We start from the raw sequence: 15,061 nt of genomic DNA on the forward strand, positions 1-15,061 counted from the left end.
ATATGTGCTACAGATGGTAGAAGAGCTAGCAAAAGTGAAGTAACACCATCACCCTAGCATAGAGAGGAGAGGGTTTTGGTGTATTTTTTTCATTTTTTTTAGCCAATATATTTTTATTGATTTATTTAAAAGTAAATAAAACCTAAAAACATGAAAAGAACAAATACCTACGAACAAAACCTACAATCAATTGGGCTATTTTTCGCTTTTTTGTTTTTTCCTCACTCTCTTCCAAAAGTCATAACTTTTTTAACTATTCCTTCCATATAGCCGTATGATGGCTTGTTTTTTGCGGCACGAGTTGTACTTCTGAATGACACCATTCATTTTACCATGTGATGCACTGGAAAGCAGGAAAATAAATTCCAAGTGCACTGAAACTGCAAAGAAGGGAATTTTGTTTACTTACCGTAAATTCCTTTTCTTCTAGCTCCAATTGGGAGACCCAGACAATTGGGTGTATAGCTTCTGCCTCCAGAGGCCACACAAAGTATTACACTTAAAAGTGTAAAGCCCCTCCCCTTCTGCCTATACACCCTCCCGTGCATCACGGGCTCCTCAGTTTTAGTGCAAAAGCAAGAAGGAGGAAAGCTAATAAACTGGTTAAAGTAAACTCAATCCGAAGAATTATCGGAGAACTGAAACCATTCAACATGAACAACATGTGTACACGAAAAAACAACAGCCCGAAGGGAACAGGGCGGGTGCTGGGTCTCCCAATTGGAGCTAGAAGAAAAGGAATTTACGGTAAGTAAACAAAATTCCCTTCTTTGTCGCTCCATTGGGAGACCCAGACAATTGGGACGTCCAAAAGCAGTCCCTGGGTGGGTAAAATAATACCTCGTAATAGAGCCATAAAACGGCCCTTTCCTACAGGTGGGCAACCGCCGCCTGAAGGACTCGTCTACCTAGGCTGGCATCTGCCGAGGCATAGGTATGCACCTGATAGTGTTTGGTGAAAGTGTGCAGGCTCGACCAGGTAGCCGCCTGGCACACCTGCTGAGCCGTATCCTGGTGCCGCAAAGCCCAGGACGCACCCACGGCTCTGGTAGAATGGCCTTCAGCCCTGAGGGAACCGGAAGACCAGAAGAACGGTAGGCTTCGAGAATTGTTTCCTTGATCCACCGAGCCAGGGTGGATTTGGAAGCCTGTGATCCCTTACGCTGCCCAGCGAGAAGGACAAAGAGTGCATCCGAGCGGCGCAGGGGCGCCGTACGGGAAATGTAGATTCTGAGAGCTCTCACCAGATCTAACAAATGCAAATCCCTTTCCCATTGATGAACTGGATGAGGACAAAAAGAAGGTAAGGAGATATATCCTGATTGAGATGAAAGGTAGATACCACCTTCGGAAAAAAATTCCGGAACCGGGCGCAGTACCACCTTGTCCTGGTGAAACACCAGGAAAGGAGCCTTGCATGATAGCGCTGCTAGCTCAGACACTCTCCGAAGTGATGTGACCGCAACTAGGAAGACCACTTTCTGCGAAAGGCGAGAAAGAGAGATATCCTTCAAAGGTTCGAAAGGTGGCTTCTGAAGGGCCATCAGAACCCTGTTTAGATCCCGCGGTTCTAACGGCCGCCTGTAAGGAGGGACTATGTGGCAAACCCCCTGCAGGAACGTGCGTACCTGAGGAAGCCTGGCTAGGCGCTTCTGAAAGAACACAGAGAGCGCTGAGACTTGTCCCTTAAGGGAGCCGAGCGACAAACCTTTTTCCAATCCGGATTGAAGGAAGGAAAGAAAAGAGGGCAAGGCAAATGGCCAGGGAGAAACTCCCTGAGCAGAGCACCAATACAAGAATAACTTCCACGCCCTGTGGTAGATCTTGGCAGACGTTGGTTTCCTGGCCCGTCTCATAGTGGCAATGGCCTCTTGAGATAACCCTGAGGACGCTAGGATCCAGGACTCAATGTCCACACAGTCAGGTTGAGGGCCGCAGAATTCAGATGGAAAAAACGGCCCTTGGGACAGTAAGTCTGGTCGGTCTGGTACCCACGGTTGGCCCATCGTGAGATGCCACAGATCCGGGTACCACGACCTCCTCGGCCATTCTGGAGCGACGAGAATGGCGCGGCGGCATCTGACCTCGGATATGGTGGAGGCCGTGGCTTCCACCCACATCAAAAGCCGCCGGACTTCCTGGAAGGCTTGCCGATTGCATGTTCCGCCTTGGTGGTTGATGTAAGCCACCGCTGTGGAGTTGTCCGAATGAATTCAGATCTTGCTTGCCTTCCAGCCACTGCTGGAAAGCTTTTAGGGCAAGATACACTGCCCTGATCTCCAGAACATTGATCTGAAGGGAGGACTTTTGCCGAGTCCCCGTACCCTGAGCCCTGTGGTGGAGACAAACTGCTCCCCACTCTGACAGACTCGCGTCCGTCGTGACCCCCGCCCAGGATGGGGGTAGGAAGGATTTCCCCTTCGACAATGAAGTGGGAAGAAGCCACCACCAAAGGGAATCTTTGGCTGCCTGAGAGAGGGAGACGTTCCAGTCGAGGGACGTCGACTTCCTGTCCCATTTGCGTAGGATGTCCCATTGAAGAGGACGCAGGTGAAACTGCGCGAAAGGGACTGCCTCCATTGTTGCCACCATCTTCCCCAGGAAGTGCATGCGGCGCTTCAGGGTGTGTGACTGACCTTGAAGGAGAGATTGCAACCCTGTCTGCAGTGACCGCTGTTTGTTCAGCGGAAGCATCACCATCGCTGAGAGGGTATGAAACTCCATGCCAAGATATGTCAGCGATTGGGCCGGTGTCAGATTTGACTTTGGAAAATTGATGATCCACCCGAAACACTGGAGAGTCTCCAGAGTAGCGTTGAGGCTGTGTTGGCATGCCTCCTGAGAGGGTGCCTTGACAAACAGATCGTCTAAGTAAGGGATCACCGAGTGTCCCTGAGAGTGGAGGACCGCTACTACCGTTGCCATGACCATGGTGAAAACCTGTGGGGCTGTCGCCAGGCCGAAAGGCAGTGCCACGAACTGAAGGTGTTCGTCCCCTATGGCGAAACGCAGGAAGCGCTGATGCTCTGGTGCAATCTGCACGTGGAGATAAGCATCTTTGATAACGATCAATGCCAGGAAATCCCCTTGGGACATTGAGGCGATGACGGAGCGGAGGGATTCCATCCGGAACCGCCTGTTTTTTACGTGTTTGTTGAGCAGTTTTAGGTCCAGGACCGGACGGAAAGACTCGTCCTTCTTTGGAACCACAAACAAGTTGGAGTAAAAACCGTGACCCGGTTGCTGAAAAGGAACCGGAACCACCACTCCTTCTGCCTTTAGAGTGCCCGCCGCCTGCATGAGAGCATCGGCTCTCTCGGGAGGCGGGGATGTTCTGAAGAATCTAATCGGAGGACGAGAGCTGAACTCTATCCTGTAACCGTGGGATAGAATGTCTCTCACCCAACGGTCGTTTACCTGTGGCAGCCAGGAGTCGCAAAAGCGGGAGAGCCTGCCACCGACCGAGGATGCGGCGTGAGGAGGCCGAAAGTCATGAGGAAGCCGCTTTGGTAGCGGTACCTCCGGCGGTCTTTTTAGGACGTGACTTAGACCGCTATGAATCGGAGTTCCTCTGATCCTTCTGAGGTCTTTTGGACGAGGAGAATTGGGACCTGCCCGCGCCCAGAAAGGACCGAAACCTCGACTGTCCCCTCCTCTGTTGGGGTATGTTCGGTTTAGCCTGGGGTAAGGATGTGTCCTTTCCCTTGGATTGTTTGATGATGTCATCCAATCGCACACCAAACCAAGCGGTCGCCAGAAAATGGCAAACTGGTCAAGCACTTTTTTGGAAGCAGAATCTGCCTTCCATTCCCGCAGCCACAAGGCCCTGCGTATTGCCACCGAAGTGGCGGACGCAACCACCGTCCGGCTCGCAGAGTCCAGGACAGCATTAATGGCGTAGGACGCAAATGCCGACGTCTGAGAGGTTAAAGACGCCACTTGCGGCGCAGACGTACGTGTGACTGCGTCAATTTGCGCTTGACCCGCTGAGATTGCTTGGAGTGCCCATACGGCTGCGAATGCAGAAGCAAAAGACGCGCCGATAGCTTCATAGATGGATTTCAACCGGAGCACCATCTGTCTGTCAGTGGCATCTTTGAGTGAAGCCCCATCTTCCACTGCAACTATGGATCTAGCCGCCAGTCTGGAGATTGGGGGATCCACCTTGGGACACTGAGCCCAGCCCTTGACAACGTCAGAGGGGAAGGGTAACGTGTATCCTTAAGGCGCTTGGAAAAAACGCTTATGGACAAGCTCGGTGTTTCTGGACTGCCTCCCTGAAGTCAGAGTGGTCCAGAAACGTACTCAATGTACGCTTGGGGTACCTGAAACGGAATCTCTCCTGCTGAAAAGCTGACTCCTCAGCCGTTGGGGCTGAGGGAGAAATATCCAACATTTGATTAATGGACGCTATAAGATCATTCACTATGGCGTCACCAGCAGGTGTATCCAGGTTGAGAGCGGCCTCAGGATCAGAATCCTGATCAGCTACCTCCGCTTCATCATACAGAGAGTTGCTGAGACCCTGAACAATGTGATGATGTCCAGGGAAGCTCCCAGCGAGCTCGCTTAGGAGGTCTGGGACTGCGGTCCGTGTCAGAGCCTTCACCCTGGGACCTATGAGACACCCCGGGAGCACATTGTCGGTCCAACGGGGGGGACCAGGGTGCAAGATTCAACGGTGCCCATGGTCTGAGATACTGGTCTGGACTGCAAGGTTTCGAGCATCCCCGCCATAGTCTCAGAAAGTCTATCAGCAAAAACTGCCAACTCCGTCCCCGTCACCTGGACAGTGTTAACAGGTGGGTTCTCCCTGGGCCACCATTAGCAGAGGCTCCGGCTTAGTAAGTGCTACAGGGGCCGTGCATTGCACACAATGAGGGTCTGTGGAACCTGCCGGTAGTATAGCCGTACATGCGGTACAGGCAGCATAGTAAACCTGTGCTTTGGCACCCTTGCTTTTCGGGGACAACCTGCTGTTATCTCCTCTGAGCAATCCAGGAGGGTATATAGCCAAAAATCAATAGTGCGACCGTACAGTGCAATGTATAGCACACAAGCATATAAATATATATGTACACTTCGGCACTAGTGGGGTCAGCACCTCAGGTGCTGCTTATGTGATCACCAGAATCCCTGTCTGGGACCCCCAGAGCTTGTCTCCCCTCTCCAGCAACAGAAAAACCGACAGGAATGGCTGCCGGCGTCCTGTGGAGAGGAGGGGGCCGTGCTCCAGAAAGTGCGGGAATCCGGCGTCCCCACTGTGCTCAGTGAGAGGGGTGGAGTATGCAAAGCATGCTCCAGCTCTCAGCGCTGACGTCTTGTGCAGCGTCACGCCCTTCCCCTGACTGGCAGGCCTGTGGGCGGGAAACAGTGAGACTAGGCCGCAAAAGCCGGGGACTAAAGTGATAAGCGCGGCCGGCGTATAAGCGCGGTCGGCGCGGAAGTCCCCGGCGCACTAACAGTCCCAGCCGCGCCGCAGTGTAAAAATGGCAGCGGCGGTCAGCGCGGCAGTCCCCAATAAACTAACACACCCAGCTACGCTGCAGTGTGTAATGGCACAAGCGCGGTCAGTGCCGCCGTCCCCGGTGCACTAACACACCCAGCAGTGCTGCAGTGTGTCTGTGCGCGGTCCCCACGGGGACACAGAGTACCTCAAAGTAGCAGGGCCTTGTCCCTGTGATACTCGGCTCCTTGTCCAGCAGAATCCCCAGGGGCTGTGGATGGAGCACGGTCTCAGTGCCTGGAGACCGATTAGGATCCCACTTCACCCAGAGCCCTAAGGGGGATGGGGAAGGAAAACAGCATGTGGGCTCCAGCCTCCGTACCCGCAATGGGTACCTCAACCTTAACAACACCGCCGACAAGAGTGGGGTGAGAAGGGAGCATGCTGGGGGCCCTTTAGTATGGGCCCTCTTTTCTTCCATCCGACATAGTCAGCAGCTGCTGCAGACTAAACAGTGGAGCTATGCGTGCATGTGTGCCTCCTTCGCACAAAGCATTAGAACTGAGGAGCCCGTGATGCACGGGAGGGTGTATAGGCAGAAGGGGAGGGGCTTTACACTTTTAAGTGTAATACTTTGTGTGGTCTCCGGAGGCAGAAGCTATACACCCAATTGTCTGGGTCTCCCAATAGAGCGACAAAGAAAAACTGCAATTCCACAATTGTTTCTTGTTTTTTTTTATTTACCACCTTCACTTTATGGTGAAACGAACATGGTAGTAGGATTCCTTACGTCAGTGTGATTCTGCAGATGCCAAACATGAATAGTTTTTTTTCCCCCTATGTAAATGATTCGGGGGGGGGGATATGTAGATTTTTTTTGTCACCATTTTCTCAGACCAGTAATGTTGTACATTTTTGGGATAAGGGGTTGTGTGAGGGCTTTTGCGGTCTGAGCTGTCGTTATTACTGCTACCATTTTGGGACAGATACGATGTTTTGATCGCCTCTTATGGCAGTGTGGTGGTGGTCATTATGCAGTTACTGATTGGATTAATTTATCTTGGATTTTGATAATTGAACTTTTCCAAATGCAATGATACCAAATATTTGTATTTTTTAAATTTATTGTTAAAGGGGTAAATGGAGGGCGACTTAGCGGGAGAGCCTGCCACCGACCGAGGATGCGGTTTGGGGCGGCCGAAAGTCATGCGGAGGCCGCCTTGGAGACGGTGCCTCCGGTGGTCTTTGGAGGACGTGACTTAGACCGCCATGCAGAAGAGTTCCTCTGCCTGTCAGTGGCATCCATGAGGGATGAACCATCTGCCACTAATACTACGGATCTAGCCGCCAGTCTGGAGACTGGAGGATCCACCTTGTGACACTGAGCCCAACCCTTAACTGCGTCAGGGGGGGAAAGGGTAACGTGTGTCATTAAGGCGCTTAGTAAAGCGCTTGTCCGGAAAGTTCTGTGCTTCTGGACAGCCTCTCTGGAGTTAGAGTGATCAAAAAAACGCACTCCGTGTACATTTGGGAAACCTAAACTGGTGTTTCTCCCGCTGTGAAGCCGACTCCTCCATAGGAGAAGATGGGGAAGAGAGGTCTAGCACCTGGTTGATGGACGCTATAAATTCATTTACTATGGCGTCCCCTTCAGGTGTATCCAGATTGAGAGCAACGTCAGGGTCAGAGCCCTGAGCTGCGACCTACGCTTCATTCTCCCGAGAGTCCTCAAGCTGAGACCCCGAACAGCGTGATGGAGTCGTGGAAGGTTCCCAGCGAGCCCGGTTAGCCTGTCTGAGGCCGCGGTCCGTGTCGGAGATCTCACCGTGGGATCTGGGTGTTACCCCAGGAGCCCCTTGTTGTACCGACCCAGAGGGGCCTGGGAGCGATGAACTCACAGCGCCCTGGCCCTGTGTTACCGGTCTGGACTGCAAAGCTTCCAGTATCTTAGCAGCCCCTCTGTTCATAGACTGGGCCATGGAATGTGGAAGCGACTCAGAGAGTTGCTCAGTCAAACGTGCAAACTCTGTCCCTGCCATCTGTGCAGTGGAAACCGGTGGTACCACCTGAGCCGAGGGTCCCACCAGTGCCGGAGGCTCCGGCTGAGTGAGTGTCCCAGGGGCCAAACAATGATAGGTGGAACCTGCCGGCAATATGGCCGCACAAGAGGTACAGGTTGCAAAGAAAGCCTGTGCCTTGGCACCCATACTGTTTGCGGACGACCTGCTGTTGTCACCTCTTAGTAATCAGCGAGGGTATATAGCCAAAGGCAAATAGTGCTGCCGAACAGTGAAATCATAATATATATATATATATATATATATATATATATATATATATATATATATATATATATATATATATATATATATATATATACACATACATATATACATATATATATATATATATATATATATATATATATATATATATATATATATATATATATATATATATATATATATATATATATATATATATATATATATATATATATATATATATATATATATATATATATATACATATATATATATATACATATATACACTTCGGCACCCAAGGGGGGCCAGCCCCCGATTGGGAAACTGGTGCCTCACAGTGCACAGTGAGGGGGGAGAAGGATACCAAGTATGCTCCAGCCCTCACTGCCGACGTCCAGTCGGCTGTCCCGTCGTTACCCCTGACTTGCAGGCCCGGGAACGGGAGTATATGGTACTAGGCCGCAAGAGCCGGGGACTAAAGTTAAAAACGCGGCCGGCAAACAGGCGCGGTCGGCGCGGTAGTCCCGGTCTCACAAACCACACAGCAACCGCTTTGTAACCCAGGTGCTGCATGCAGCGTCCCCAAAGGGGACACAGAGTACCTTATGGATGCAGGGCTCTGTCCCTGATCATGTCCAGTCTCCTGTCCGTCAGAATCCCTCAGGGGCTGCGGATGGAGCCCGGTCCCAGTGCATGGCGACCGGTTAGGAACCCCCTCTCCCAGAGCTGCAGTGCACATTCTGAGATCCTCCACCGGCAGAATCATACTGAGACCCATATAACAATGGCTGCCGGCGTTCCGAGGGGAGGAGGGAGCCGAGGGCGGAACCACAAAAGTGCGGGAATCTGTGCCCCATAGTGATCAGTGAGGGGGGAGGAGGACAGTGAAGTGTGCTCCAGCCCTCACTGTCAGCGTTATACCGACCGTCCCGCGCTTCCCCCTGACTGGCAGGCCCAGGGGCGGGAGTTCAATACACTAGGCCGCAAAAGCCGGGGACTAAAGTAAAAACCGCGGCCGGCAAACAGGCACGGTCGGCGCGGTAGTCCCGGTCAAAAAAACCACACTGCAGTCGCTGCAGCGTCTGAGGCCCAGGTGCTTCATGCACCGTCCCAAAGGGGACACAGAGTACCTGTAGATGCAGGGTCCTTCCCTGACGATACTCCGTCTCCTGTCCGACAGATTCCCCCAGGGGCTGCGGAGGGAGCCCGGTCCCAGTGGCTGGATGACCGGTTAGGATCCCACTTCACCCAGAGCCCCTAAGGGATGGGGAAGGAAAACGGCATGTGGCTCCAGCCTGTACACGCAATGTGTACCTCAACCTTAACAGCACCGCCGACTCAGTGGGGTGAGAAGGGAGCATGCCGGGGGCCCTGTTAGGGGCCCTCTTTTCTTCCATCCGATCTAATCAGCAGCTGCTGCTGACTAAAATGTGGAGCATTGTGTGAGTGTCAGCCTCCTTCAACACAAAGCATAAAACTGATGGGCCTGTGATGCACGGGAGGGTGTATAGGCAGAGGGGAGGGGTTACACTTTTTAAAGTGTAATACTTTGTGTGGCCTCCGGAGGCAGTAGCTATACACCCAATTGTCTGGGTCTCCCAATGGAGCGACAAAGAAACTTGAATTTATTTATTTATTTATTTTTTTACTGTATTTATTGGTCCCTTGGACTTGCATTGACTTGCAATCATCTGATCGCTTATGCTATACATATCAATGCATCAGCACTGCTATGTATAGCAAAAAACCACGGTCTCTTGTGAATGCCAGCTAAGAGCCGATGCATGTTGCAAGCTACTGTCAGACATTGATAGCAGCATTTAACATGTTAACAGTCAAGGGTGGAGCGCCGCTACAACCATGGCTGTTAAGAGGCAGATGATGGCTGAATAATTCAGCCATCATCTGCAGGGAAAGATCCTGCATTAAAGTCAGGGAAACGATATAGGACATAAATTTATGTGATTTCTCGTGAAAGTGTTAATACAGTGGCAGTTATCTAAGGTATATTACTTACTGATACGAGTGCAGATCTTCCACCTCGTGGCCATCTGGGGCCAGAGGATTGGAAAACAGCTCACCTAGAACAAAAAGAAATACAATAATAGCAAAAGAAAAGCAGTATCACATTTTTAAGATTGAAAGGGTATATAAAAACAGAAAGCATCCTCCCCTTTCCCTATGCTTAATACACGAGGCTGAGAAGTTTAAGGCCCTTCTACACAATAGATTAAAGCTGGTAGACTTCTTTGATCTCATTTGAAGAAGCCAACAGTGTGTATGGGAGCCTCCCAATGATCTTGGAGGGAGAGAAGGGTTCAGTCTGTTAAATTTCCAATATCCGATCCTTCTGTTCCTCCATGAGATAAGCCATTGCCAGATGATTTTGGCAGCAGCTCAATGTTTGGCAGAACCCATCTATGGGGGAGTAAGGAAAGGCAGACGTCCACTAAAGGATCAGCAACCTGACTGCTATTTAATATGAATGTGTGTCTCAAAAGTCCTTTAAAAGGGGTTAGCTGGGACTTTATTTTTCTCCCATGGTGCTACAAACTGACAGGCAGATTGTTGCTAACTGCCTGCCTGTTGTGTCCAGCGCCGTTTCAGAGCAGTGATGGACCACTCCTGCAGGCAATTCTGAGGCTTATGGTGGCGTCATGATGACATGGCAGCTTCTTCTCTGGACTTCTGATTGGGGCATCACAGCCGATGTTAGGGCGATTGACAGCCGGCTCCCTGTGGCTTAAATGTGGGGAGTCATCTGTCAATCAGCGTGCCGTCAGCAGTGAAGCCCCACCGTCAAAGCAGAAAAGAAGAGGAATGGCTTCTCATTTGACGGGAGGTCAAATGAATCCGGAGTCACCACCTGAGCAGGCAAAAGTAGTTACCAACTATCTACTTGTAAGTTTTTAGTCTTTTATGGAAGAAGAAAAAAAAAAAAGAAAAAAAAAAAGGAATGTTCTGGATAACCCCTTTGATACAAACTGCACTCAAAAACCCAGCATGCGCATGGGGCCTAACACCAATCTGTTAGTGTACCTGGAATGAAAACACAAGGGGTCCAGCAACTGTACATTACAGATAGGGACTCTAGATTGTGAGCCCCAATGGGGACTGTGTTGCCAATGTATGTAAAGCGCTGTTGAATTAATAGCGCTATATAAATGAATAAAATTATTATTATTATTATTCTGCCACCCCATACCATAGCCCTGGAACTAGCACTCTCACACCCCTCCAATCTATCCTAAAATCTGCCGCCCGATTAATCCACTTGTCCCCTCGCTATTCCCCAGCCTCTCCTCTCTGACAGTCACTTCACTGACGTCCCATTGCTCAAAGACTCAGGTTCAAGAAACTAACCATGACCTACAAAGCCATCCACAACCTGTCTACTCCATACATCTGTGACCTGGTCACGCAGCCGCCGATCCTCACAAGGTTTTCTACTCTACTCCCCTCTTATCTCCTCTTGCCTCAATGCGCCTCCCCCATACTCAGCAACTCTCTACCCCAACACTGTGTTTTGTATTGCTTATGGTTATTGTTCTTGTTTTATGTGTACCCATTTTTTCACTTGTAAAGATCCATGGAATATATGGCACTTTAATAAATAACTAGGACTAGTTTTTGGTTCCTACTAAAAGCCTCTTCATCTTGTTGCCCACAGTTTCCAAACCAATCTCCAACTATCACTATTGTCCAAGATAAAATTGGGATTCATCGCTGCAAAGTCCAAATGAGCTGCAGCATCCCGGTTCTACTCATGGTACGGGATAAAAAGGGTGAGATACAGTGGACTGATATTCATTATATATAGTAGAAATCATCAATCTAATCATCAGATAGGACTACGTGTGAGGGCAAATCGCATGAACATGTGAACAAGAAAGGAGAAAAGGCGATCATAGAAGCCCAGACACACAATAAAATATAATTCATTTTTTATTTTTTATTAGTATAAACAATCTTTAGTGCAGGCAGTGGTAAGGACCAACATAATATGCATGATATTCATATATGCTCTAGACAAGGTAATGTCACAAATATATTACATTTCATAAAAATCATATATATCTGTAATTTAGTATCCATAATTCCAATTACTCTCACTCATAAAAATATATATCGAGGAAAATAGATTATCCACCATACAATATGTGAGCTAAATTGATGTAAATAAGGCCACATGGCTGATAACAATCCTATCAAAGCGTATCTTAGCTAGTTAGATAAATACCGCCAATGTATATATAGAGGTCAAGCAACAATTGTTATATATCAGAAATAATTATATATATCTTAAAGTGGTCAGTCCTAATAGTTGTATAGCACCACCGGCTCAAATAAGCCCAACCCTATCACAGTCAGGACTGAATATACCACAAGTTTTTATATATATCACCTCCAATATACACAGTGGTGGTAATCATCACCCACAAAATGACGTAGATTGCAAACTGAATCAGGCCTGCAATCACATATATTGCAGTATAGATACCATCTATCTGTACCTACTAGCTATCACCATTAGATGTCACTGCAGCCATAAAACATATATATATATGTATCACATTACACTGATCACCTGAGATCATCATCAAGCTGTTAAATTAGCCAGGTGGCTAGCCATGTCTCAACATACCCACACCAGAGACAGGCAACAAACAGTGTAACCAGACATAAGGAGCATTAGAAAAGAGACATTACCAGTCAGGAGCATAGACGTCCGACACGTGTTTCGATAGACTCTTCGTCAGGGGCGTGTACGGGATAGCATACTATACACTCGGCAGACCCTCAAAGTCATAATTCCTTCTAAAACAAGTGTTATGTCTGTGGAGACACGGGGCTCAGTGGGTGCTCTCATCCACTAAAACCCGCCGCCTTTAGAAAGACAGCGTGGCTCAGGGCTCATCCCAACTTAACGCCGGCCTCCTTAACCGTGGGTGTAACACTACTCAGACAACACAGGGTGAGGGAACCACAATAATTAGACTTTATTGGATCCCCAAACAAGTAACGGCACATAACCAGCAAAACACACAAATGTAACAGGCAACAGAGTCTCACCCTTCCGCTGGCTCACCAGGGATTTAGAATGTCCATGCCTCAGAGCTTCCAGGGCCACTTACTCCAATACAGCAGCACCCCGGTTTTGGCGGGCACCCACCGAGAAAGGAATAGCGCCAGATTTAGGAAGCTGTGTGAGGTCTGCAAAGTCTGTAACAGGTGACTGAACTGTCCCAACCTGAGTGTCCTCCTTAGGTAGTCCTGGTATGATGTTACAATCCTGGCAGCCGGAGTCGAAATCCCTAGGCTGTGGATATGGTCTCCAACCGGAACCAGAGTCCCTAGATTGAAGCCATAAGATATCCTGATCCTCTAGTCAGCTCCGAAGAGCTTAGACTGGATCAATCAGCATCCATCAACAACCTGGTGGCTTAAAGAAGTCCCTTTTATAGCCACAGCCTTCCACTTGGATACACGGCGTCCTCATCGATTGGTTGGACAAGATCGCCTCTCCCATTGGATGAATCTCAAGCTGCATGGACAATGTTGATCCAAATGATGTCTACAGAAAGACTGAGGATATCTACATGAAGTCTGCAAGTCACAGACTCGACAATGGCTACTAAGGTAATCACATTAGCAATACACAACTACGTTACAATGGTTACTGAAAGAGTCTGGAGAAACAATGCATCTGGCTTTCAGTGGCCAACACAATTACATGAGTCAACAAGAGTCTTGTAGCAACAATGAGGGACTTATCCCCCGTCTATAAACAATCTATCATCCTGTCTGGCTGAATTTTAAGAACCTTTAACCCATGAGAGTCCATGTCGTCACAATGTCCATTTCTCCAAAATGTCCCAGGAGCTGTTTTTCAACACTATACCACCAGGCCGCATGTTGCTGCAGAGGTGAGCAGGCCAAACATGCGACCATGACCTGCAGGTTCTCCGAACTTGTCCATTATTGAGAGCATCTTCAGGAGTCATTGGTCAGTAATTGCAGAGGAAGCTGTCAGCAGCGGATCATGGCGATTTCCCAGGGCAGAACATTCCTCAAACAACCATTAAGTTCACTGATAACAGCCGAGCCTGAAGGTGTGGGGATGTCTGCACATGGCTCATACTCTGTGTGGGATACATTGATGTGTTTATGTTGTGTCCATCCCTCCATCTCCGCAGGCCAGTACCGCGCGTCCGCCCCACGCGGTCTCCTCCGCGGGTCGGTGCCGCGCGTCCGCCCCACGCGGTCTCCTCCGCGGGTCGGTGCCGCGCGTCCGCCCCACGCGGTCTCCTCCGCGGGTCGGTGCCGCGCGTCCGCCCCACGCGGTCTCCTCCGCGGGTCGGTGCCGCGCGTCCGCCCTGTGAGCTGCAGCACTGGTTCGTCTTAGTGTTATTTCCACTGCTGTAAGGACTCTGTCACACGTCCGTGAAAACACACGGAGAACGGGTACTTTCTACTCACCTGTCCCTGGCTTCGCTGTCAGTGGTGCTAATCTTCAGTCTCCGGTCCTGCCGACTCCCTGCTGCTGCTGCTTCCAGCCTCAGTGAAGTGAATATGCAATGATCATAATGAGCGGGGGTCGGAAGCAAGTGACAGCAGCGGCAGAGACAGCAGGGCAAGAGAAGGTGAGTAAAGGTTTTTTTTTTTCTCGCAGACACGTTTTCTCCGGTGCGTGTCACACGGAACACATCTGTGTGGTTCATTTGCGTTCAGTGTGACACCCGTGATGCTGGCGAAAAACAGACATGCCTACGTGTGGAGCACACGGTCCATGGCAGAATACGCACGTGAGCGCAGACCTATCGATTTTAATGGCTCTACGTGTGCCCGTGTCTCCAGTACGCAAGGAAACGAACCAATCAAGTACCAGAGGCACAGACGTGTGAAAGAGGCCGTAGAATTTATAAGCCTCGGATATGGTTAGTTCAGGCCATTCCGGGACTTGTAGTTCCACAATATCAGACTGTAGTTCTGTAGGTGACCTGTACTGTTGCACTGACCGCGGCAGCACTATAATGACCCGTGTAGAGCAGTGTGCTGTGCCCCTGAGGTCACTCCCTCAGCCCCGGACACACCGCACCGCACAGCTCGGCAGATATTACATCCGCCGCACACATTGTTTACAACTCACCATCTCTTTCAGGCATTTTCTCGGCCACATACACACCAAACCGGAAACAGGAAGTAAAGCAGATTTACCCACAAGCCCCGGGAACCCTAACAGTACCCGCCCCCTGTACACGTGACCTGAAAGCATGTTTCATTGGTTGAGACTCCAACAGTGGCAGCCGCAGAGTGTGGGACGCTGATTGGTCAAGGCAGCCGTCAT

The 15,061-nt window shown here is 49.7% G+C and overlaps 1 protein-coding gene across 1 annotated transcript in view; it reads right to left on the reverse strand.

Moving 5' to 3' along the window:
* IK (IK cytokine) overlaps nucleotides 1-14,943 on the reverse strand; it is a 142,617-nt gene extending 127,674 nt beyond the window's left edge. The window contains exons 1-2 of the mRNA XM_075344433.1: nucleotides 14,864-14,943; nucleotides 9,731-9,794 (exon numbers count right to left, since the gene is read on the reverse strand). Coding sequence (XP_075200548.1) covers nucleotides 9,731-9,794; nucleotides 14,864-14,879 — 80 coding nt within the window. The 5' untranslated portion in view covers nucleotides 14,880-14,943. The remainder of the gene's footprint in view (nucleotides 1-9,730; nucleotides 9,795-14,863) is intronic.
* Between the last annotated feature and the right edge of the window lie 118 nt (nucleotides 14,944-15,061).

The sequence above is a fragment of the Anomaloglossus baeobatrachus genome, chromosome 4 (genome assembly GCF_048569485.1).
Source record: "Anomaloglossus baeobatrachus isolate aAnoBae1 chromosome 4, aAnoBae1.hap1, whole genome shotgun sequence".
NCBI lineage: Eukaryota > Metazoa > Chordata > Amphibia > Anura > Aromobatidae > Anomaloglossus > Anomaloglossus baeobatrachus.